General features: G+C 36.3%; 1 protein-coding gene across 38 annotated transcripts in view; it reads left to right on the forward strand.

Annotated features, from left to right (window-relative positions):
- ABI3BP (ABI family member 3 binding protein) overlaps positions 1-23,879 on the forward strand; it is a 261,584-nt gene that overhangs the window by 151,665 nt on the left and 86,040 nt on the right. For 25 of the 38 annotated variants that reach the window (XM_058731566.1, XM_058731582.1, XM_058731576.1 and 22 more), the window contains 19 exons: positions 2,067-2,108; positions 2,970-3,008; positions 3,630-3,710; positions 4,145-4,192; positions 5,266-5,328; positions 5,445-5,519; positions 6,143-6,190; positions 7,667-7,726; positions 8,549-8,638; positions 11,032-11,112; positions 12,264-12,323; positions 13,170-13,253; positions 14,490-14,549; positions 17,164-17,223; positions 18,027-18,110; positions 20,300-20,383; positions 21,504-21,563; positions 22,299-22,382; positions 23,726-23,782. The exons of 2 other annotated variants lie outside the window; for them this stretch is intronic. In XM_058731566.1, coding sequence (XP_058587549.1) covers positions 2,067-2,108; positions 2,970-3,008; positions 3,630-3,710; positions 4,145-4,192; positions 5,266-5,328; positions 5,445-5,519; positions 6,143-6,190; positions 7,667-7,726; positions 8,549-8,638; positions 11,032-11,112; positions 12,264-12,323; positions 13,170-13,253; positions 14,490-14,549; positions 17,164-17,223; positions 18,027-18,110; positions 20,300-20,383; positions 21,504-21,563; positions 22,299-22,382; positions 23,726-23,782 — 1,260 coding nt within the window. The remainder of the gene's footprint in view (positions 1-2,066; positions 2,109-2,969; positions 3,009-3,629; positions 3,711-4,144; positions 4,193-5,265; positions 5,329-5,444; positions 5,520-6,142; positions 6,191-7,666; positions 7,727-8,548; positions 8,639-11,031; positions 11,113-12,263; positions 12,324-13,169; positions 13,254-14,489; positions 14,550-17,163; positions 17,224-18,026; positions 18,111-20,299; positions 20,384-21,503; positions 21,564-22,298; positions 22,383-23,725; positions 23,783-23,879) is intronic. 11 more of the 38 variants (XM_058731591.1, XM_058731595.1, XM_058731597.1 and 8 more) reach the window with 7 other exon arrangements.

Consider the following 23,879-nt stretch of genomic DNA (forward strand, 5'->3'; position numbering starts at 1 on the left):
CTTGAGGCAGGGCTCAAAGTCACGAACCAGGAGATCATGACCTGAGCTGAAGTCAGACACTTAACCAACTGATCCACCCAGACTCCCCAAGAAGATACATTTGCTTCTGATAAACCCTGACTTTAATATTTCTGTGTGCAGGTGAATTGGAAGCTTAATTGATGGGGCTCCATACCTATTTGGTCTCAGTTTCAGTCAGAAACTAAAAAAATACAGGTTTTTCTTTATAAAATTTGTAAGACCACATTCTTTAATCTTTGTAAATTCTAAAAATGCTACAAGTAGCAAATCTTACTTTTTCTAAGTTTTAGAAGGCAACTGTGTAGAAATTAAAACACGAATCACAGCCTCAAAATTTCAGAAGAGTTTTTGTTTGCTATTTTCAGACATGGATTTGTTTGGATAGTTATTATATTTAATGTATTGACATTTACTATTTATCCTTTCTCCTGTAGAATCTGAGACATCCAGTCTCCCTCTATCCTTTTTCTCTCTTACATACACATACACAACACACACACACACACACACACACACACACACACACACACACACACACAATTTTTGCCTTACTATGTGTACTTCAATCTCATCACTTTGGCTTTGCCATTTATCCGTTGTAATCTATTTCTGGACAAGTTCTTGAGAAATCAAAAAAAAAAATTTGGCCACAGTCATGCTAATGAATGATGCCGCCTTTCAGTAATACCTTGTGCTATTCATTGCTTTCAGAATAAATGAAAATTCTCTACCTGTGATATTTGTTGTTACAGTTTCTTTTTTTGTATACTAACGAGTCTCTACTTATTTCCCCAAAACTTTTCACAGCCTCTAGTCCAGAAACATCACAGAGAACTCCTGGTAAATGTAGCATAAGAAATACAAGTAACAAAGTTATTTATGTACTCTTAAGCTAGTTGGTGGGTGTCATATTAATTAATTTATTTCTGTAAAAAAGGAAAGAGGGGCCTCTGAATGGCTCAGTCGATTAAGCATCCAACTTTGGCTCAAGTCATGATCTTGTGGTTCACAGGTTCAAGCCCCGTGTTGGGTTCTGTGCTGACAACTCAAAGCCTGGAGCCTTCTTCAGATTCTGTGTCTCCCTCTCTTTCTGTTCCACCTCCCCACCCCTGACTGTCAAAAATAAACAAAGATTAAAACAAAAAAAAACATTATAAGAAAAAAAGGCAAAGAATCTTCACTTTTTCTTCTGCTTCAAAAATTGGGTTCCTTTTTTAATTTTCTTCTTGAAAGAAAAGAATACTTTTTGTTCTGTAGAATAAGAAATCTATCGTATCGTCTTTTTATAAGTCCAGATATTGTAACCAAACTGTATTCGGCATGAAGTATCATTTACATACTGCCAATTTGAAACACATTGGAAGGTTTGTTATCTTTCAGAATACTTAAATAATATTTTTATTTAATTGGTTCAGTATCTGATAAAATCCAAGATTACTTTTTGACTTCTTTGATTTGCTAAACAAAATAGACTAAATTTCATATGTAAACCAATTTCTTCACCAGCAATAGGTGCTACCAAATAAAAGGAACATCATATGAATATTTGTGGCCCTTTTTAGACCATACTTTCAATTCCTATTTTTTTTAAAAGAGTATCAGATCCAGCAAACCTGAGAAATCCAAAACTAACAGAGCTCAGACCTGGTTATAGGTCCATGGGTCTTTTGCCTCTTCGCACTTCCTTGGATGAAACTGACTATCCTGTATGAAAACAAAATGGCAGATGACAAGACACTCTGAAAAACCTCAGAGAGGCTACCCTGACCTCCCCTTAAAGCAGTATGTCCCCAGGTACTAGGAGCAATCTTCAGAATATTGGGTGGTGGGGAAAATAGTTAAAAAATCAACAACGAACATCAGAATTCTCATTTCTTTTTTTGTGGTTCATGGAAAGGATGTGGGGTGATTGAGCTTTACTGTAATAAACCATAGAACCAGACTGTTCACCAGCGAGAGAACAACTTTTACAGTAAAAGACATTTATTTACTATTTTAAATGGTTATATTCAGCATGGCCTTTGATATTACCTATTTTATTGCAGCCCCAGAACCTCAGACTCTACCACCATCACAGTCAACAATAGGTAATGAAGTTTCCTTTACTGAGTGGAAAACAAAACAAAACAAAAAAAAACCCACCTCTCTTTCTTTAGCACCTTTTATGTTGAACTTTGTCATTAGCTTGGGTTTTTAAAAAAATTCTTAATTTTCCTTCAGATTTTTATTTCAGCCATTTTTTTCAGAAGATACACTCTTTGTGCCTAACTAAGCCAAGCCTTTGTAACAGCCATGAAAGCCAGACTGGTTTTGATTTGACACATTCTGTGTTGTCTCTCCTTATATTTGAGTAATATTTCCTGAGCTTGTTTTAACGTGGCTGTTTCCAGTGGAAGACATTGGTTTCCCTCTACTTGTAGATATTTTTGTGTTTTTACTTATAGAGGTGTTTTTCTTACTTTCAAAATTCGAACATTTGCAGATTTTCTTGAAAAGCAGTATGATCTTTCCCGATCTAACTATCCTGATGTGTCCTCGGCAATTCATTAAGAGAAATAGAAAAACTCACCCAATGTTTATAGCTTCTTTTTCTTCAAAGAGAGCAAAAATTATGTTCTGCTGGTGCTATCTTAGCCAATGACCCATATTTTCCTCTATAACACAAACTGTTGGTTACTTTATTGCATTCTTACCTTCCAAATGAGAATCATGCCCTCTTTTGTTTTTTCCATTTTTCTCTCCAAACTTAACGGACTACATTTTCGTTCATTTTGTCTAAAAACACAGGAATCTATTAAATAAAAAAGGAATGTCTTATATGGATAAAAGTTTCACCATTTACATATAATTGCTCAACTTTAGAAATTAGAATTTTTCATATCTAATTAGAGTTTATAGTTTTTCCTTTGATTTTTGATTCCTTCCTGATGATTTTCATGTACTCTTAGGACCTGAAACTCCGGAAACCAAACCTTCAACAACATTAGGTAATACAGTTATTTGAGTGAGTGACCTTTATTTCCTCTTTTCCTGACTGCTGGTATTTTTATTAACAGGTTCACATTAATGGATTAATCCATGGATACCTGTTTGTGTTCTTTGTTCTTACTTGCAGAGAAAAAATTTAAATTCTATAGTGTTATAAACTATATTTCATTTTTAAGAAGTTACCTTTCCTGAAACAATCTCTGAATTCAAAGACTTTTTATACATACTGTTAACTTGTGAACTTTTAATGCTAAATGAAAAACTTCTTTTGAATCTTAGGCCAAATAAATTTTAATTTGTATCCCTAGTGGCTCCTTAAAGGTACATTTCTCATGTTTCTGTTAAACATACACCTTCAAAATTTTTAGGAGACTGTCTTCTCTAAGCTAACAGACTTTTGAGTTTTCCATCTCAAAATGGAATAGGGAAAATTTAATCAAAAAAATATTATTCACGACCTCAGTTAACTGGGTACATGATGATAGAAAGTTGCAAAACAGAAGAATATCTACTCATAATAAACCAAAGGACTTAAATGTGCTTCTAAGATAGATGTAGTATTGATTGTCAGTTTTTTGAGCTACTGCTCCTATATTAACTAGCTAATTGTCTTTCTTCAGCTTCACCAAAGACCAAACGACCAGGTCGTCGCCCCCGCCCTAAAACCACACCTAGTCCAGATGTGCCCAAGTCCAAACCTGGTAAATGTGATGCTGAGGGTTCCAGTTAACATAGAAAATGGAATATATAGTAGCTTCTGATAAAGTAGCTACCTATTACCTAAATAGCTGGACTTTAAGAACCAGTGTAGTTGACTTTCATATTTAAGCATCTGTACATTCTATACTTACCGTATATTTTTATTTTTTATTTGTAACTATTAGGTACACACACAGTCAGCTGGCCCACTAAATGGATTATTAAAGTAGGGCACCCTAAAAGTTTGTCGTAGGATGCATATTTATGGCAGATGAGGTGTGGGAAAGGAAGGGGAAGAGGGGTAAATGGGAAGAGTGAAAGGGAAAATCACATTCCCTTTCTTAGGGATGAGGAGTTTAAGAGTGGGGGTTAATGTTTCCTTCCTCGAGATGCTGCTTCTTGATATAATTAGTATTCTTGCTTTTTGCTTCCATAGCTCTGGAACCTGCTACGGTACAACCGGAGCTCTTGGTGCCCACAGTCGGTAATTCTCCTCTCCTCCAGTTGTTTTCACGGAATGCCACTTTGGCTCTTTGTATTCTCCACCAGGCATGACTGCAGGGCCACTGCACCATCACAGTTTCATTCCATGCTTTTCCTCATGTTTTCTCTCTGGGTCTGAAGAGCCTGAAGATAGGAGACTTCTTCTAGAAGAATCCTACCTGTGTGCTTCTTTAAGGAAGGTCTGTGGCCTTGAACACAACTTCCTGCTTCTCCACAAACTTTTTGTCTCTCTATGTCCTTCTGTTGAGAAAACCTTCCACTTCTTCTCAGACAGGGACTTCCCTGCTCATCCTGGGCTTGGCAAATGCAAGATTTTGTTCTGGTGCCACAATTGTCATTTCATTGCTTTACTCATTCCACTTGTAAGACTTTTGCCCTCTTAAAAAGCTGCATGAAATAATGGCTTCTTCAGCTTTCTGTTTCTTGCAGAATTTTTGCGAGTATATTTTAATAACTAGAAGCATAAACACTATTTTTGGTCTAGGGTCCAATATAAAATTAGTGTGGTCTTTGCAACTTAAGAACATTAGAAGTCCCAAACTTGTTTTATTGTTTTTGGTACTAATACTGTTTGACTGTTGTTAGTTCAATATAATTTCTCAGCATTCGCAAAAACTGTGCTTTACTTTGGAAAATTCCAGAACTCTGTAGCCATGTAAACTTCTGTATAATTTAAAGTGTGTATGGATTATTTTCCAGGTCTCCTACTAAACAAGATTCAAATTTCTACACTACTACTTTTATGCTTTAAAAAACCTTACAATTAAGAAATACAACTATTATACTTGTGATCTCTGAAATTATATACAAAAAAGTCTTACTGTAGTTCTCATTACTTTGCTCAAAGCCACATTTTGAACATTTCCTAAAGATTTTTCCTTTTGGAAAAATCGGTACAAATGGACATATTTCCCATCCTTCATACACCCCAGGCATTAATTTTATTGTATATTCAGTGAATTTATATAGTGTTTTTGCTCAAGTGTATGTGTCTTTAATTATAATAGTTACAGCCATGATCATTATGCTAATTTTTAATACCTTTTTCTTTAGCATCAAAACCATCCAAAAGACCTAAAACCACACATAGACCAGATGCACCTCAAATCCAAACTGGTAATCACTACTTTCACTGCCTTGATCTAAAACTAGGAAAATGGTGTGTAAGTAACATTAATCTTGACATTCACAGCCCTGCTATGACACTAATTATAGCACCTTTTTCTCTTCAGATTCAAAACCACCAAAGCAATTACTTCCTAAACCCCAAACCACAGCACAACCAGATATGCCACCAACTAAACCCGGTAAACATAATTTCTAGTGCTTTAGTTTAAGAAGTTCATTCTGGGGAATGTTGTTGAAAATATTTACAATTTGTTATACCATATAAAGCATAAAAACCCAATATTATGATTTGGCTCATTATCTTTTCAAAGTAACCATACCAGTTAAATGAACAATCAATGTGTAAGAAGTTAGTTTTACATCTGATTGTCTGACAGATTCCATTTTCTTAACATTTTTAGGCTTTGTTTTATGAATTTGGGTATGTGATGAATAGAAGCCTGGTTTTTCTGTATCTGGAACATAGTTGGAAGTGATTTTAGCATTCACCACTAGAAAAATACCTTGATGGCATTTTAAACAGTAACTATTAACTAAGTGATTTCCTACCAAATAAGAAGATTTTTATATAACAGTACTAAAAACTCAACTGTTTTGCAATTGAGATTTTCTCCTAAGTTTCCAATTAGTGTAAAATTCTAATTTAGTAAGAGAGTATCTCATAATAAATAAAGTTATGAAGAAAGCAATTTATATCAACTTAGAATAAACCAGGTTCTGTATCCTATGAATTAAGCATCAGGGAGCACCTAAAACTTTAGATTTCTTTACTTTTATTATATCTGTTTGTTTTTCATGATAGTCTTTGATCCTGCTACATTTGAGACTGAAGCTCCCTCCACAACCATAGGTAATGATGTTTTCCTTCTTGGTCAGTGTTTCTCTGGGCCTCTCCCTCTCATGTCAGTGGCTGTATTCTCTTACATAAACAATTGTAATTCATCATCTTTTTCATTCATTTCCACAAACTGTTGATTGTTTGTAACAGGCAACTTTCAACATCATAAGGCATTCTTACTTCTGCTCAGTTTATAATCCCTGTATGTCATTCTTCCTTTGATCACCTTCAAAGACATTCAGATTGCTGGCAGCACTTGATGCTGTCAAGGGTCACTGGGGCTGAGAGACCATCCATCCTGCAAACCAGGAAATCTTTGAGAGTTCTGCTTTCATGTGTGTATAATTTATGGTCATGGGAGAGGAGCAGTTAACAATGTGGTTGGGGCTTGAGGCGATACATAATTGTCTCTTTCTTGCAAAAGTCCTTTCCTCTTTGATTCCATACTATCCAAATACACCTGAACATTTGTTGACAGATTCATCTTGTCATCATGACGAATTCATACACCTGTTGACAAATTCATCTTGTGCTGATTTCCAAGCAAAATACCGATTCCCTTTTTTGTTTGAAGGCAGCCCGTTTTGAATATTGCTTCATCCTGTTGTCCTCGCCTTCTCCATCTCTTCTGTAGGCACAGGTTTCCATTAATTCAGAAGAGTTCGTCAGATGTGGCTTCCAGCAACTCTGCAGTGATGTCTTAGCAAAAGGGAATCTCTATATAAGTGCTTACAGCGTGTTCATGATAAGATGTTTATATTACATTTAGTCTTCTGGACTTAATGACAAATAGAGATGGTAATTTAAATCCAAGGAATTATAAATCACAATTTCACATGAATGCATAATTCGATCATTTTAGAATGTTACAGAATTATAGGAATCCTGTTTATAGAGCCAAAAAGTCAAATTATTACTCTTGAGATTTTTTTCTTAATCATTTCTATTGCTTGTTTGAATACTCATCTCCTAATTATTCATTTAAAATAAGTGAATAAAAAAGAAATAGAGAAAGAGTACCCCATTTCATATGGATAAAAGGCACAAGTTTATGTTTTGCATAACTGTCACACATCTCTAATAAACAAATTGAGAATATTTTTAGAAATTCTCCTCACTACCACAATTCTTCAAAACAAATAACAGTTGTAGTGAAAGCCTTCGAAATACTAACAGAAGCTTTTGCAGTTTTTCAGAGTAATTTAAAATACATAGTAGCCAACTGACATGTTTTTGGAGCCAAGTTTCCAATATAGTTGGAGTCAAATAATTAAATACAGGAAAAAGCTTTCCATTGGCCTCATAGGGATGCAGAATACAAGAGGTATGTCTTTTGTGAGTTGTATGAATGCCAGAGTACAGCCAAATACCATTTTAACAGCGTTCAGAAATGCTTTACAGGGTAAAGAAAATACATTTTGAAGATAATTTTCTTTCCTTTTCTGTATTTCTTAAATCTTCGTTGTTTATTGTATTGCCTTTGGCCAGTTCCTGCCATAGATCTTGAACCTGTAACTCTGAGAACTGAAGCTCCCAGGACAACATTGGGTAATGACTTTTTATGTCCTTAACCAAATGCATTTTCCATTTGTTGTCCAGTCTATTTCATTACTATTTTGGTCAAGTGGTGTTCTTTTTCTAAGATTTTCTCATCGCCCTCTCTTATCACTCAACTATATTCTTCATTTTGAATATTGAAGATGTTTAATATAAGTTATATGGTTAGTCACTTGGTTAAGCCTGTATGCAGCTGGTACACAGCATCTGTCTTCCATATTATCCAGCTTTATTAGTGCTTTACAGAACCTGTGATTCTGCCCCGTGTTCTGTGGTAAAGCTAAATTTCAAATACAGTTAGGAGTGGCTGTTCCATAAACATCAATATTAATTCTGTGGACATCAACCGAAAGTTGTTTTAAGATAGGCAGGGCATTTTTATGGTTTACCAATGATTTTAAGAAGTTAAATTTGTTTATTCTAATGTTTAATGGGATGTATGTCTAAGCCAAATAATTTCTAAATATGATCTCACAAAAGCAGGTGAGCCTGGGTCCATCTCCGATATGGACATGCTGTGTTTCTGGTTTCCCTGGCGTCAGGATCCTTATTGAAAATCTGATGCCAATAATAATAAGCTTTTTCAGATTATTAGAATCATGTTATATAATCCTTCTCAGAGAACTGTCAGTGGACAACTCCCCCCCCCCAATTTTTTTTTTGCATACAGATGACAAAAGTCCAAAACAAAAGAGACAAATTTATTAAGACTTAGGAAATTTAGCCAAATTTTACAAAATATAGAGCTGTGTATCATCCTTTCTTGAGTTTCTGGAGTCATAAGACAACATTAACCAGTTTACTTTCCTCCAGCTCCAAAAACAACACAACGGACAAGAACACGTCGTCCACGTCCCAAACATAAAACCACACAGAGCCCAGCGGTATCTCAGACTAAACTAGGTAAATATGTGGTTCCTGGTACCTGTGGAACCCCTTGGATATGATATGTGCATGACAGTTTAACTTGCCACCTAATAGCTCTGGTGACCCTTCATTGTGAAGGCCGAAGTCACACGAGCTCTAGTTAATAATTATGCCTTCCTTGTGCTGCTTGGTATCTTCTTGGTACCTTTGTATTTTATTTGCTTCCTCTGAAAAATTATATTTTTCTCTTTGATTCTGGTTTATCAAAAACTTACCTAGTTAAGTAACTAGCATATTTAGTTCACTTAGTCACACATTTTATTAAGTGTTCCATTAGCCTCTGTGAAAAATAGTTCAGAAGTAACAAATGACTTCACTTGGCTGAGGAAGGAAGTTTCTTATGTAGAAACTGTTCATTAATAGATGTAAAGGAATATGGGCAGAAGCAATATATCTACGGGGCTTTACCAACTGTTAGGCACATAGTTAATTCTTAGAGAAGTAAAAGATCTGTGAGCTGGTAAGTGTAATGTGGACCTCAAAATTTATACAGTTTGTAGACCTGTTGCTGGGATAGGCAGGAATAGCATAAACAGAGGCTGGAAGGTACCATATATGTGGGTGACAGCAGAAGATAGGAATTAGGAGGGCAACCTGAATGGGAGAAAGGAGAAAGACAATGTTCACTTAGCTGATTCTCAGAAATTTTGGTCAGTGATGCTACTTCTAGATGGGTCCATGAAAAGGACCTTAAATGCCTGACTTCAGTGATTGGATTTAAGCCAATTGGCTACCACATACTCTCCTATCCTCCTGGGGTCAGGCCTTTTCTGTCCTGGTAGCAGAGAAATGCACTGACAAGTTTTGCAGACTGAATGACCCTCTGTATCTTGTTCTTTTATTTATCTTTGTTTGGACAGACGTCTTGGTCTTCTTCCAAAGCAGACACTCAACAAAAAGCATCCTCTATTTTGGCTATTCATTATAGTATCTGCTTAAATATATCAACTATTGCATCTATAATGACCTAGAGATTTTTTTCTAATAAATTATACTTTCACATTGTTTTCTCATAATTTTTTACCATAAAATTCCTTGACAAAAGCCTAAAGATTTTTCTAAGTAGGGTTTTTATTGTTGATGTTATCAGATAATATTAAAAACAAGCAAAACTTAGAGCTCTGTGGAGATACTGAAGATATAACCATTTCATAAGAACAAATATCTTTGTACCTTCACCTCAGGACTTTAAAAATGTTGCTTTTTTGCTGTAGAACCAATACCACACTGGTGAAGTTCATTTTGAAGAAAGTTCAATGACTTTTCTTTTAACGTTTCTTTTTAAATTACTTTTGATCATTGCTTGCTAGAGACTCTGAACCCATTACTCCTGGGACATCTATAGGTAGTGATATTTTATGTCCTTTAGCAAGTGCTTTCTCTTATTCATTGTTAAACTCATCTGTGGTGCTATATAGACAATGATGTCATACTTTGTTATCATCCTATTACAGTATTCATTTTACAATATAAAAGGCTTTTTAAAAATTGTTTATTAAAGATTTTATTTTTTTTACTTATTTTGAGAGAGAGGAAGAAAGAGAGCACACACAAGTGGGGGAGGGATAGAGAGAGTATCCCAAGCAGGCTCTGTACTGTCAGCTGCCAGATGCAGGGCTCAAACTCAAGAACCATGAGATCATGACCTGAGCTGAAACAAAGATTTGGCTGCTTAAACCAATGAGCCATGCAGGTGGCCCTAAAACGCTTTCTTTCTAACAGAAATGTGTATGGACTGAATTCAGCACCACTGTCTGCCCCATATCCTAGCTTCAAATTGTATCATGTCAATCTGAGTCTCCGCTTAAACAATACTGTTTGTTAGAGCTAAGGCTTAAATATGATTATCTGTATATCCCTTATTTAGACCCCCAATAAGTTATCGACTATGCCATGATTTTTTTTCAGGCATCTTTTTTCTGTATTGTAAGTTCTGTCTAACTTTTTTTCACTTTGTAGATGTTTCAGCAAGTTTTGTATGCTTATTCTAGTAAATGACCAAGTGGAATATTTGCCCGAGCCTAGTTATTTTAAATTATAATTAGAAGTGAATACTGTAGTGTGGTTTGAACTCTCACCCCATCATATTTTAGGAGCAATTTGTAACCAGTTTTGGATTAGGGACACTTTCAAAGAAGTGATAGTTCTTAATCTTTTCCTAAACATAATTATATTGTAATTTTTAATCTTGGGAGAACTCAATTAAAAAAGGAAACCTATTAACATACTAAAGGAGAAAACATCAAACCAAAGTAACAGTTTTCTCCACTCAAAGAAACTCTGACAAATTTTAGAAAGCTTAGTATATCATCTTAATCCGAGTTTATGAGCTATCAACACTATATTAATCCTAAATTTTCTTCCTTCAGCTACAACAACAAAGAGACCTCGTCGTCCACGCCCCAAAACTAAAACCACACCCCATCCAGAAGTACCTCAGACCAAACTGGGTAAATATGTGATTTCTGGTTTAAGGAATCCTAGCAGTCTACCCCAGTTGGGATCCTAAATTCTATGCACATAGTTGGCACATGTTCTATATATCTCTTAAGAGTAAAAGCTGCTGGTTAGTGAGCAGAACTTGAGATACCTGAGTATCTCGTGCTTCCTGTGTAGGAATCTTCTCCAGCAATGACTGTTTTATTTACTTTTCATGCTATTTGATTCCATTCATGTCTTAGGATAAAGCTTGCTCAGTATTGAACCAACACAATCAATTCAAGTGGACTTCTTTTATTAATCCCCTCATAACACCCATAACCATATTAGCAGCTATGAGATACATAAGAAGCGGGAAGTATGTTTTATCCCCTAGTATGTATTATAGTTGTAAACAAAAGCCATTCCTGCATAAACATAGAGAAAATAACATGAGGCAGCCATGTTTACGCAAGTATGTGGCCGGGGGTAGGGTGGGGGGTGGTGGTGGTGGTGGCTGTGTGTCTATATGTATAACTTCTCAGATGGTAGAAGTGCTATGTAATAGGTTAATATCTGGAGCAGGACAAGGATCAGGATATTAGAAAGAAACTAGTACAGAGTTTGGGTGAGTGAGTGGGTAAGGGAACAAAGGCTGACAAGCAGAGAATATCTGAAGCTGGCCTCCCAGATAACAGAATGATTTCTAGGTGCTCTCCTGTTGAGTGGGCCCATAGGATAAATTTAAGGGAGGCTGAGAGGTGTACTTAAGACTTTAAATTTGACCTACAGGGCTTCAGTGATCCTTCTGCACAGGATCATGCTTTTTCTGCTCTTAAAACTGAGGATACCTAGTTTAATATAATATCAAAAACAGGGGTTCTTTCTCACCTTACTGTATCAAATGAGACTCTTTTCACTAAAGACTTAGTCTCTTGGCTGGTGTAGCATCAGCTTCATTTTGGCTATGTCTGGTATGTGTGGTGAACAGACCCTAAAATGACCCTTTACTCTTCAGCCCCTCATACTTCCTGCCTCTTGGTATTACAGATGTGTGTAATCCATCTTTTCCCTGCCCTTTCTCCCTTAGAAGGCTCAGAAGCATTTTACTGTTAAGATGAATTTTCTGACATTTCATGCATTCACAAAAATCTCTTTGGTTTCTTTTATTGATTTTTATCAGTTCCTACCACAGTCTCTGAACCAGTTTTTCTTAGAACCGAGGCTCCAGGGACAACACTAGGTAAGGACACATTACATCCATCAGCACCTGCTTTTCCTGCTCATTTGAAACCCACTTCATCACCATCATAACCACAGCTTCTTCTGCTTCATGAGACTTCCATGTCATCCTCTATTGTCTGTTCAGTTATCATTCAGTTACTTCTTTGTCATTCTGTTACTTCTTAATATACTGAGGAGAGTTAAAGCAACTCATCTGTTTTTAAAGGAGCTAAGTATGAACTTAGTCTAGTATATGCATCTGCAATTTAATGCATGTGAAAGTACGGCATCTTAATCCACGTAACCTGTTAATCACATTATTTGTTTGTGAGTTTCAAACATAGGAGGGTTGGGGTGAGAGTGTCTATCCTTGGTCTAAGCTATCCATGCCACAGCTGTTACAGTGTGGCATGATTCTTGTGCAGATCTAAATTCCTACAATTTTATTATGTGCATCATTTTGTGTTTTTGTTTTGTCATTTTAGGTAATGGTGTGGTCTTCTTTCAGTAAGGGGTGAAATAGAAATGAGCTCAATGATAATCAATTTAAATTATTAGTACCATCATTAGTTGAAATTCACCCTCCATCTTTCCCACCACCACTGTAACTCAGTAAAGTTTTGGAACTTTTATCATTTAGAGATACTTGTGAGAATATCCTTGACATATAAACTCATGTTTCTGTGTGACTTATGTTTTTCAGAGTAATGTAAATGATATAAAGAGGCAATTATCGAAATGGGGGCAAATATATTAAGCTGAAAGGAAAAATTTTCTGAAACTCAAGAAATTAGAAGACATATAATCCTATCCACAGCTTCTGGAACTAAGAACACTCTGTTAACCTGAGGTTTTCTTCCTTTAGCTCCCAAAGTACCTCACCAAACTCACCCTCCACATTCCAAACTTAAAACCACAAGGAGTCCTGAAGCACTTGACACTGAGCTAGGTAAATATATATATCCTGGTTAAGCCTATCCCAGTGGGGCCCAGAGAAAGTGAAGGGGCAAGTCAAAGTAGATAATGAGAACATGGTTGGAGGGGTTTAGATGATAGTGAATTTCTCAGGCTTGTGAATGAGAATCTTCTCTCTAAATGTTTATTTGATTTCTCATTCAATTCTTCTTGTTCTTGAAATGTTAAATGTGTGTAGTGGAATGAAATAGGTACAGAATGAATATATGTTTGGGTAAATGGGAAATTGTTTCTTGGTAACTACAAAGTCAAGTCCAAGTCATAAGGATCTAGGATAGGAATTGGCATTTTCTATAAAGGTCTTGAGAGCAAATATTTGGGACTTTGTGAGTCATGTAGTTTCTGTTGAACATTTTTATTTTTTTTCCTTTTTAATTTTACAGCACTTAAAAAATGGAAAAATCATTCTTAGCTTTACATGGAATATATGAAAATAAGCTATGGGCAAGATTTGGCCTATGGGCCATCATTGGTCAACCGTTGATTTAAAGAATCAGTAATCAGAGTAGGCCAGAATAGTTGGGAAGGACTGAGCATTGAAATCACTATAGATTTAGATGGCTGGGTACAAAGGGGATGGAGAAGTACATAAAGGAAGGACACGTGTGGAGGGCCAGTGAGGGAAGGCAGAGGCTTTTCTCACTAGTTGAAACTCTAGGACTTCTAAGTTTGATCAGAAAGGGCATTTTTCTGAGGCTACTGTTGCTAAATGGGCCCAAAGGACCAGTTGAAAGGTATTTTTAATGTTGGCCTAAGGAGTTTGAATTTATTTAGTAATTATCAATGTATATAGTCAGGCTTTGCCTGAGCATTGGACAGAGAGCTACCCTGCTATACCTCAGACTGAATGCCCGTCCCTTCTCCTGTTCTCTTAAGTATTCTGGTAGGCAAAGCTCACTGTCTCTTTCCAAAGACGAGTTCTTAGCAAGATTGATGTGGTCTATTTCGGTACATTACTTAGACTAGGATTATCAAAGAGTGAGACACTACAGGGGCACCTTACAGGGATAATTATCTACTACAAAGACCACTCCTACTATGTGATGAATTGGTACCCGCATGCAGAGATGCTGTATCTCTCAGCTCAGAAAGTGAATAGTTTTTGCTTTGTACTCTAGACACATTAGTACTTAGGTACAATTAATTTTGCAGTTCTGAGATTGTATAAATATTTAACATTTCATTTTTGTTTTTTATTATTTTTGGTCAGTTCCTGCTATAATCTTTGAACCAGTCACTCCTATGAAAGAGACTCCAGGGACTACATTTGGTAATGCTATTTTCTGACCTTCAGCAAGAGCTTTTTCTGCTCATTGTCAAACTGATTCCACTTGTCATTCAACTACATTCTTTATCTTATGAGTTGAACATAAGGCCCAAAAGGATGCTTCACTCTCTTGTTCTTAAGAGAGTCATGCCTGAATCTAGTTGGGGATATCTTTTTGCCCTGTAACTTACTTTAAAATTTTTTCATGCCACCTTCTGTTTTTGTCTTAATCTGAGATCTCTGTTAAGGCAAATATCATACGTTCATGTGAGCACCTAATCCTGATCTGTGCTAACCAGGCTATGACAGGGAAGTTGCTTTATATATCCTTTGTAGTACTTTTTATCTGCCTGTTTGTTTTTGTTGTTGTTAACTTTTGAGTAATATGTTTTTAGTGAATTGTCAATCAGATAATGTGATCAAGGACATTAAGTTTAAATAGTAAGCCCCATCCTTAGGGTGAATCTGACTACCCATTACTCACCACCATAGTTTAGAAATAGATGATTCTTAATCTTTTAAATGCAGTCAGGGTACTCTAGGAGAATGTGATAAAGGGGTTCATGACTGGCTCAGTTGGTGGACTGTGCAACTCTTGATCTTGGGGCTACAGGTTTGAGCCCCACATTGGGTGTAGAGAGTAAAAACAAATTTAAATATTTTAAAATATATGATAAAAATACTAATATTGACTCTCTGCATTAATAACTTCATGTTTATGTCATTTTGACCCCCAAATATCTTCAATAACAAAGGAAGATACAGGAACATAGTAGGGGCAAATTTTTCACACTAGAAATGTATATATTTTATGAAATTCAAGACAAATCTGTCATGCTTTAGAAAACATTTTTTTTTAAACTTCATGATTTGTAGAACTATCAACTTTAACTAAAGGTTATCTTTTTCCACCTCCAAAGACATCCCAGTGGGAATGTCATTCATAAACCAAACTTAAAACCACTCCAAGTCCTTTAAGATCCTGGGACTACACCAGATAAAAACTGAGTCCTTTGTTTCAGAAGCCTGAGCTTTCTATGCAAGCTTTGTTTCATAGCCTTATCTACTGAAAGTGTAAACCCACATAACCCTCTGATGAGGGAATCATGAAGAGTCCTTTCCCGTTCAGTGTTGGTGAGAAGTACATGTTTGGAAGATACATAATTTTCCTCTTGCTCAGGGTAGAAGGCAACATGTTTTACTTAGTCTTCAGGCTAGTGGAACACAAAAACTTTTCTTGCATAAAAAGCCTAGAGAAGGGAAATAAGGCAGGGTGCTTTCACAAATTCAAGGTTTTTGTTGGGTACATCAAGTGCTAGACTGATTATGTAAGTTATTGAAGAAGTAAAGCATCATTTTGGGCCTCAGTAGATCAGGGAAGGAGTTTGGGTCGTGACATCACATCAGAATTTGCACAAGTGGATGGGTGAGGGAGAACAAAGACAAAAAAAAAAAAATAGGACACGTTTAGAGGCCACCAGAGGGGCAAAGGTTCTGGGGCTTTGAAGCATCTGTCAAAACATTTTTTTGGTGATTCTGCATTTGGATAATACCACAGGAAGTTGAAGGAGGGCTTGAATGTTGCACTCAGGAGTCCAAAGTTGTTCTCATGAGCATCAGAAATCTCTTCTTTCCACACTGGATAAAGTTTTCCCTGCACTGAGTGTGGATGGGTGCTTTACGAGTGCCACAGACTGAGTGGGTGCCCCTTACACAGTCCTCTTGAGTACCTTTCTATAGACACAAGTCACAAAATCTTTCCAAAGATGAGTTCTCAGCAAGGTCTTCATAGCTATTTTTGGTTATTTGTATAACGGCTACTTGGATATTTAGGAATTTTTTCTGCAGCCGTAATTTGATAAACATGGTAGATGTTTTCTTTATTCAACACCCACTAAAGTGCAAGTTAGTTTTTTACATGCTTTTTCAAGATGGTTAGTAAATGCCTAAAAATGTGCTAGAGTCTACCATATTAGATTCATATAATCCACTATCTAGTAGAACTGTTTCCCTCTTTTGCTAAACAGAGACCACAGGTAATGACTATCTCAGGAGATGGAGAAGTCCCTAACTACAGTTAAGCCAAATCTGGACAAAATAATGGGTTTTCCTTCATATTAGTTTGCTAAGTCTGCCATAACAAAAGAGACTGGGTGGCTTGAACAATAGAAATCTATTTCTCACAGCTCTGGAGGCTGGAAATTTAAGATGAATGTATGAATAGTTTTAATATTTCCCAAGGCCTTTCTCCTTGGTTTGTAGATGGTCTCATCTTTCTGCATCCTCACATGGCCTTTCCTCTGTCTGTGAGCATCCCTTGTGTGTCTCCCTATTCTCATATGGTCATGAGTCATATTGTATTAGGGACCTGCCCTTGCAACCCCATTTAACCTTCATTGTCTCTTCAAAGTTCCTATCTCCAAATACAGTGACATTTGGGAGTTAAGGCTTCAACATAAGTATTTGGGAGAAACACAGTACACTCCACATACCCTCCATCTATAAATAAAAATAATAATTCTAGTGGCAATGTTGCTGGAAAAATACATTTTGAAGTGAATGTTGTAGCTCTTCATACATATTTTAAAAACTTCTTTTGCTTATTTTATTACTTCAGTTCCTGTTACAGATCTTGAACCTGTTACTGTTAGAACTGAGACATCTGGGACAACATTAGGTAATGATTCTGTGCCATTTGCCAAATGCTTTTGCTGTTCATTGTACATTCCATTCAGTCTCCATCTCCTAGATTTTCCTCCTTCATAAGACAGCCACCATCATCCTCTGTTGCCATTCAATCAATCTGAAGAATACTGAAGCCTCTTAAAAACAAGTTTCCTGTTGTTTTTATGAGAGCAGACATTTGCTTAATTCAAAACATTGCTGCCATTTGGTACGTTTGACATTGTCGTGTTAGCTCATGCTCCACTGAACAGTGTTCTGTGTTAATACTAAGTTTAAAACAAGTTGGGATCTGTTTCTTATCTAGGCGGATCAGCAGTAACAGCTACTCTTAGACTCCTTTGCACATCTATGTTTTAAAAAAACTATTTGTATGGTATGTTTGTTTCTTTGTTGCTGCTTTAAATAATGAGATGTTTTATTACTAACTTGATAGAGAGGAAATGATCTAAATCTGCAATTTTAAATTATAAGCCTTTCCCTTAGTGTGACTCTAGCCTCCCCTCCCCTTGCACCAGGGTTGAGCCCTCCTCATTTATTCCCAGTGAAGAAGTTCTGTGAGTGTTTAATTACAAGTGCTAATCTTCATGCCTTGAATGAATTACTCAACTACATACATGAGTTTGCCCCAAAGTACCATCAATGATAAACGAAGATACATTGGCCTAAAAGGATTGAAAATTTTAAATTACAAAAAATTGCCTAGAACTTTTGAAAATCTAACAGCTTTTGTAAAAACCTCTCCTCGATATCCAGAGCCTAAAGACCTAGAGTAACACAAAGTTTTTCTTTCTTCAGCTACCAAAATGTCACAAAGACCCCGTCGTCCACGTCCCAGACCTAAAACCACACCGAGCTCTCAAGTACCTCAGACCAAATCGGGTAAATGTGATTGCTTGATTTAAGGGTGAACCCTAGTAGCCTACCCCAGTGGGAACCCCAAGCAGTGCCAAGCTGTTCGTCGCTCTAAGCCTGAAGTCATGAGGCATGGTCAGGTGTCTGAGAATATGGCTGCTTTGCCCAGGTGTCAGAGAATACGGCTGGTTGAGATATATTTGATGCCAGAATATCTTACTCTATGTGAAAGTCTTCTTTTATATGCATTTAGCATATTTTTACTGTCAATTTCTGTCAAATTTTAATGATAAAGCTTCTTTAGAGTCAGTATATGTAGTTCAAGGAAACAAAAAAATATAAGGAATATAAATTACATCCCTTGCGTATTTCTGGACCAATATTGAAAATTGCCAATATTGATGTGATAATGGTGAGTGATATGCCAGCTATGAGAGACTTTCTAAAAATAATGGAGTTGGGTATATGTTTGCATGATACATTAAACACTGACCTTGAAGAGGAAAAGACAAAGGTGATCTAGACTTGGACCTTGGGCCCACTACAGGATTTGAATGAATGGAGGGAAAAGTGAATCAAGGCAGAAGGGCTGGACATGTGGGGTGGTAGGGGATCAGCCACAAAGGCAATCCAGTGGGCCTAACACAGAATGTCCTACTTCCAGATGGCCAAAACAAGGTTATTGATGATGCTGCATTTGTAAGGGTCCAGGCAGACAGTTGAAAGAGAATTTTGAGGACCCAATTCAGAAGCTTGGATTTGATACAGGGACATCAACTGTCTTCGATTTCTACTTTATTTGGGCTTTGGCTGGACAGATAATCCACTAAGTATTTTAGACTGAGTGACCATCTTTATTTTGCTCTTTTATGTGTCATGATGAATTCTTGGAAAGATCAGCATAGTCTACTTCAATGATTAATTTTTATATCTATTTCAAACTTATAAACTGTTTATTGCATCCATGTTTACTTAAACATAGCAAGTGCACATTTTCAGCTTCCATAGAAATACAGACTGATAAGATTTTTTTAAAGACCATTTCTTTTCCAAGGTTGTTAGATAAATGAATAAGAATATTTTCCAGTGCAGAGTTTTCCATATCAGAATCCATTATCTAAAACCTAGGATAATTTAATGTTGCCTTCTTTAAGGCAATCAAGATAATTCAAAGGCTAAGCCGAAGACCATGATGGTAGTTTCGCCAAATGTGCAAAGAATGATTATCTACTCTTTCCTTAAGAGGTTATTTTTTGTTTTTGTTTTTGAGGAAGTGTCGACACACAAGTAGATTTGTTTGGATGTGAATGTTCTGACTTTTTGTGTATTTTAAAATCTCTTTGGTTTACTGTATTTTTTGGTCAGTTCCTGCTACAGTTCTTGAACCTGTCATGCTTGTATCTGTAATAACAGATATACTGGCTTTTCAACAAGACTTATTCTGCTTGTTTTATAACCCAGAGTTTCCTCTTGTTTTATATTACTGTATGTCATTCTTTTGGGCCATTCATTTACATTCTTAAAATTATGAAAACTCTTAAAACATATCATCTGTCTTTTCATAGAGAATCAGTCATTCATGAACGTACTTTAGGGCATTTATTTGCCATGTAATCTATTTTAAATTGTTTCACGTTATTTTGTTTAAGCAGTGCTTGCAGTTAAAAAAAAAAACTTTTTCAAACATACTATAGGTATCTACCTCTAAGTTACAAGCCATTAACAACTATCGTGAGGCCAAAAGAATCCATTCATTTCACATCTACATCTCTACCTTTTTTTTTCTATTTCTGCGGTATTTTTTTTTTGTCTTGTTTCTATTTAGGTACTAATGTGTTCTTGTTTTAGTAGTTATGTAGAATGTATGAAAGATTGAAAAATTGAGTTATAAATCTCAGATTTAATATGACTGTCCTTGATAATACATTAAAATTTAGCAATGGTTCTTAACCTTTCTGTTGTCCAATCAAACTGTTCTGTGACACTTTGATTATAATTACTAAACTTTATTTATTTAATTAGAAATGTATTTTTTTCTTCAAAGACTATTCTGTGCTAATAGAAATTCATAAAGGAGTATACATGACAAAAATCTCAAGCTGGAAAGGCAAATATCTAACAGGTTGTAGATAATCTCGAATCATGTTTTCACCTCTCATTGCTTCCAGAAAAGAGGTAATGTAGCTGTGTAGTAACCCCAGAATTTCTTCCTTCAGCTTCCAAAACATCACAACAGACACGCCGTCCACGTCCCAGACCAAAAACAACACCAAGTCTTGAAGTATCTCAGTCCAAACCAGGTAAATAAGTATCCCTGGTTTAGAGTCTCAGCAGCCTAACCCAGCAGGATCTCAAGAGTAATTCCGGTGGTTGGGAGTAACCAATAGGCCCTATTAAAGATATAACTCATGTTAAACAGAATTTCCCACTGTAGAGATGGCAAGAGGAACACAGTAGGGAGACAGCTGTGGGGCAACCAAAAGCCTCATAGCTCCTGAGTGAAATCTTCTCTATAACTGTGCCTTTTATTAACTTCCATTTGTCTTCAAAATAAAATTCCTTTAGAAAAATTATGCATATTCAGTTCAAATTAACAGGGTCTTCAGTATCACCAGGTCATATTAGTGTCTTTGTGGGTGTACATTAGATGTGGGAGACATGTTTTAGTCCTCAAACCTACAAGAAAATTGAGAACAAAAGCCTTCCTCAATAAGATAGAAGATGGCATTAGAGAGCATGTATGCAAAGATGAGATTGATTTCTGGGTGCTCTCAACAAAATGTGCTAGGAACATAAATAGGATCAGGAAAAGATTAGGAAATAGTGGGGCCTTGAAACCACCATAGTACATGGATGACTGGAAACATAGGTAGGAATAAAATCAGAAAGACTGTATATATAGAGAGACAAACCAAAAGAGATAGTCTAACTGTAATACTAGTATAGAGAATGTCTGACTAGACCGTGGTCATCAAAGCTTACTGAATCTTGATTGGTCCATGGACTCTTATGGTGGAGATTCTTAGGCATCTGATGGAACAGTTGAGACTTAATCCAATAGACATCAGCAAATTCGTCTTTGCCCATGAGGGCATGTTCTTTCTTTGCTTAGAATAGAGGGATACCCTGTTAAATAGATCATGCTTCGGCCTCACTTTCTTTCCAAAGTTGTTAGTAATACCCACACATCCCACTTTATTACTTAAAATCAAATCATCAAAGGAAGAATAAGGAAATGGTTACCTGACTTAGGTATGGCCAAATTTGAGGAAATCAACAGTCTACTTTTCTAGTTTAACAGTTTTTAAAAGTTGTTACATAGTTCTAGAAAGCATATTAATAAGACTCATTTTGAAGCAAATGCCTTGAGGGTTTTTTAATTAAACAATCATTTTGTTTATCTTTAATGCTTTTGATCAGTTCCTACTTCAGACCTTGAACCTGTTACGCTCAGAACTGAGACTTGGGTAACAACACAAGGTAAAAACACATGCTCCTCAGTAGGTGCCTTTCTTTCTGATTGTCAGACTCATTCCATCAACATCATAGCTGCAGGTTCTTTTACTTCATACGGTTACATCATCCTCTTTTGTCACTCCATTAAATTCTTCATCCTAAAAGTATTGAGGACTTTGTTCAAACAAGTTATTTCTTTTAAGAGAGCCATGCATAAACCTAACTCAAGTCATCTGTTGTACATGTAACCATCTGAAACTGTTTTGTCATCTTGTGTGCTTTTTAATCATGTTTTGTTAAAGCTGGGTTTTGACTCTACTGACTATTATGGCATCGGGAAGTTTCTTTGTGGATCTGAAGTTCTTCTCTCTCTCTTTTTTTTTTTTAACTCTCCATGTATTATCTGTTCTTTGATTAACTTTTTAGTTAATTACATGGCCTTATCTTAGTAAACTGTCAAAGAGTTTGTATCTATCACCATACCATAATGTGTTAGCAGTGGAACTTACCCTTTTGTTCAATAGAAGAGTGCTATGAACAGTTCTTTGTTTCTTCAATAATTTTACATGACTCATTCTCAATGAACTTGGATTTATAAAAGAATATATACTATTATATTAAGGGTGAAAGTTTCAGATTAAAGGTTAATAAGGAAAATTTACTAAATGTAGTAAGTTTTAGAAAATCTGGAGTCATGTGTCATGCTGTCCTTAGCTTCTGAACTAGACTCTGTAGTAATTGAAGATCTTCCTTCTTCAGCTCCTAAGACATCGAAACGAACCCGTCGTCCACGTCCCAAACATAAAACTACACCAACTACTGAAGTACCTCAAACAAAACTGGGTAAATGTGGGTTTCTGGTTAAAGGAGTAAGTCCTAGCAGCTTTTGGGAGTCTGGGATTGATGCCAGTGGTAGAAGTGATAGCCCAAGTGAGCCCAGTGAGGGTGGGGGCACTAAATGATCTGCGCTGATCCCCCTGTTGAGTAAGCAAAGGAGAACATGATTTGGGGAGACATGTGTGGCAGCTGAATCCCTTGTGCTTTCTGCATAAAGATCTTCTATTTTAATGTGTATTTTATTACTTTTGCTTATTTTGTTCCATACTTCTCTAGCAGACAAAATGTCTTAAATAGAACCAGTCCTTTTTTATTTCAAGAAACAGTGTCTTCCATTTCCCCACAGCTACATCAACAGCTGTGAGGATATCACAGATGTAGCCTGCTTGTTTTTACTTCTCAGGCTGTAGTGTAGTCAAAGTCAAAACCTGCTCCAACAGGAAGCATTTAAAGATTGAACCGAGGCAATGTGTCTGTGCAAATCAAGATTATTTTTTGCAGGAGTTATAAACATCTTTGAGCATAGAGAGAAGTTTGTGAAAGACAGGAATAAGGAGTTAGAAATAAAGTGAGTCTTAAAATCATGGAGTTTAACAGAGACAAAAAGAAAGGAGGTATTGAGGCCAGCCAGAAGGCACAGGGCTCCTGGAACAAGGGGGATACTGCTTCTAAGTGGTAAAGATAGGGCTGAGTTTGGAAGGGTCCATAAGAGCAGTTGAAGAAAGTTCTTGAAGGTATGACTCAGAAGTTTGGATCTGACCCTAGTAGTATTAGTGGTCTTCCCTGCGATCTCTTCCACATACACAGGGTACCACATTTTTGTGATTAGAGCAGAGAGCTGTTCGATTGGGTACCACACACTGAGTGGTTGTTCCTTAACCTGATTGGTTATTAGAATGATTTTGCATCACATGAGGCCTATTTCCACTTACGAGTTCTGAACATGATGAGCAAGGTTCACTTTTCTTTGTTCTTTTCTATGACTCCTTTCAAATATAAGTGCCATTCATTGTATCCATCTTATTTAGACTTGCTATTTTCTTAAAGCTTCCACAGAAAAGCCAATAATTGCCGGGACATTTTCATAAGTCTCTATTTGGTAAAATGTCTACACAAGTTTCCTAGAGCAGTACTTGGAATTAAGTACTTAAACACCTAAGAGCATATTGTGTTGACATTGAGATGCTTACCAGATTGATAGGTCAGCTATCACTGACTATCTCGTAAAAGAATATTTACCTGGTTATAGGGTGACCAAATATTTTATACATTATTTGAAGCAATGTTATACTGGTTAGATTTTAACTTGCTGACTTTTCACAAGTGTTGACTTCATTGCTTTTCATTAGTTCCCACTACAGATCTTGAAGCTGGCACTCTCAGAACTAAAGCTCCAGAAATCGTGGGTAATGAGAATGTGTGTCCTTCAAATAGTGCTTTTCCTGCTCATTGTCACGCCATTGTGGCCACAGATTCTCCTGCATCTTACAACCATTTCAACAC

This window comes from Neofelis nebulosa, chromosome 5, assembly GCF_028018385.1.
Source record: "Neofelis nebulosa isolate mNeoNeb1 chromosome 5, mNeoNeb1.pri, whole genome shotgun sequence".
Lineage (NCBI taxonomy): Eukaryota > Metazoa > Chordata > Mammalia > Carnivora > Felidae > Neofelis > Neofelis nebulosa.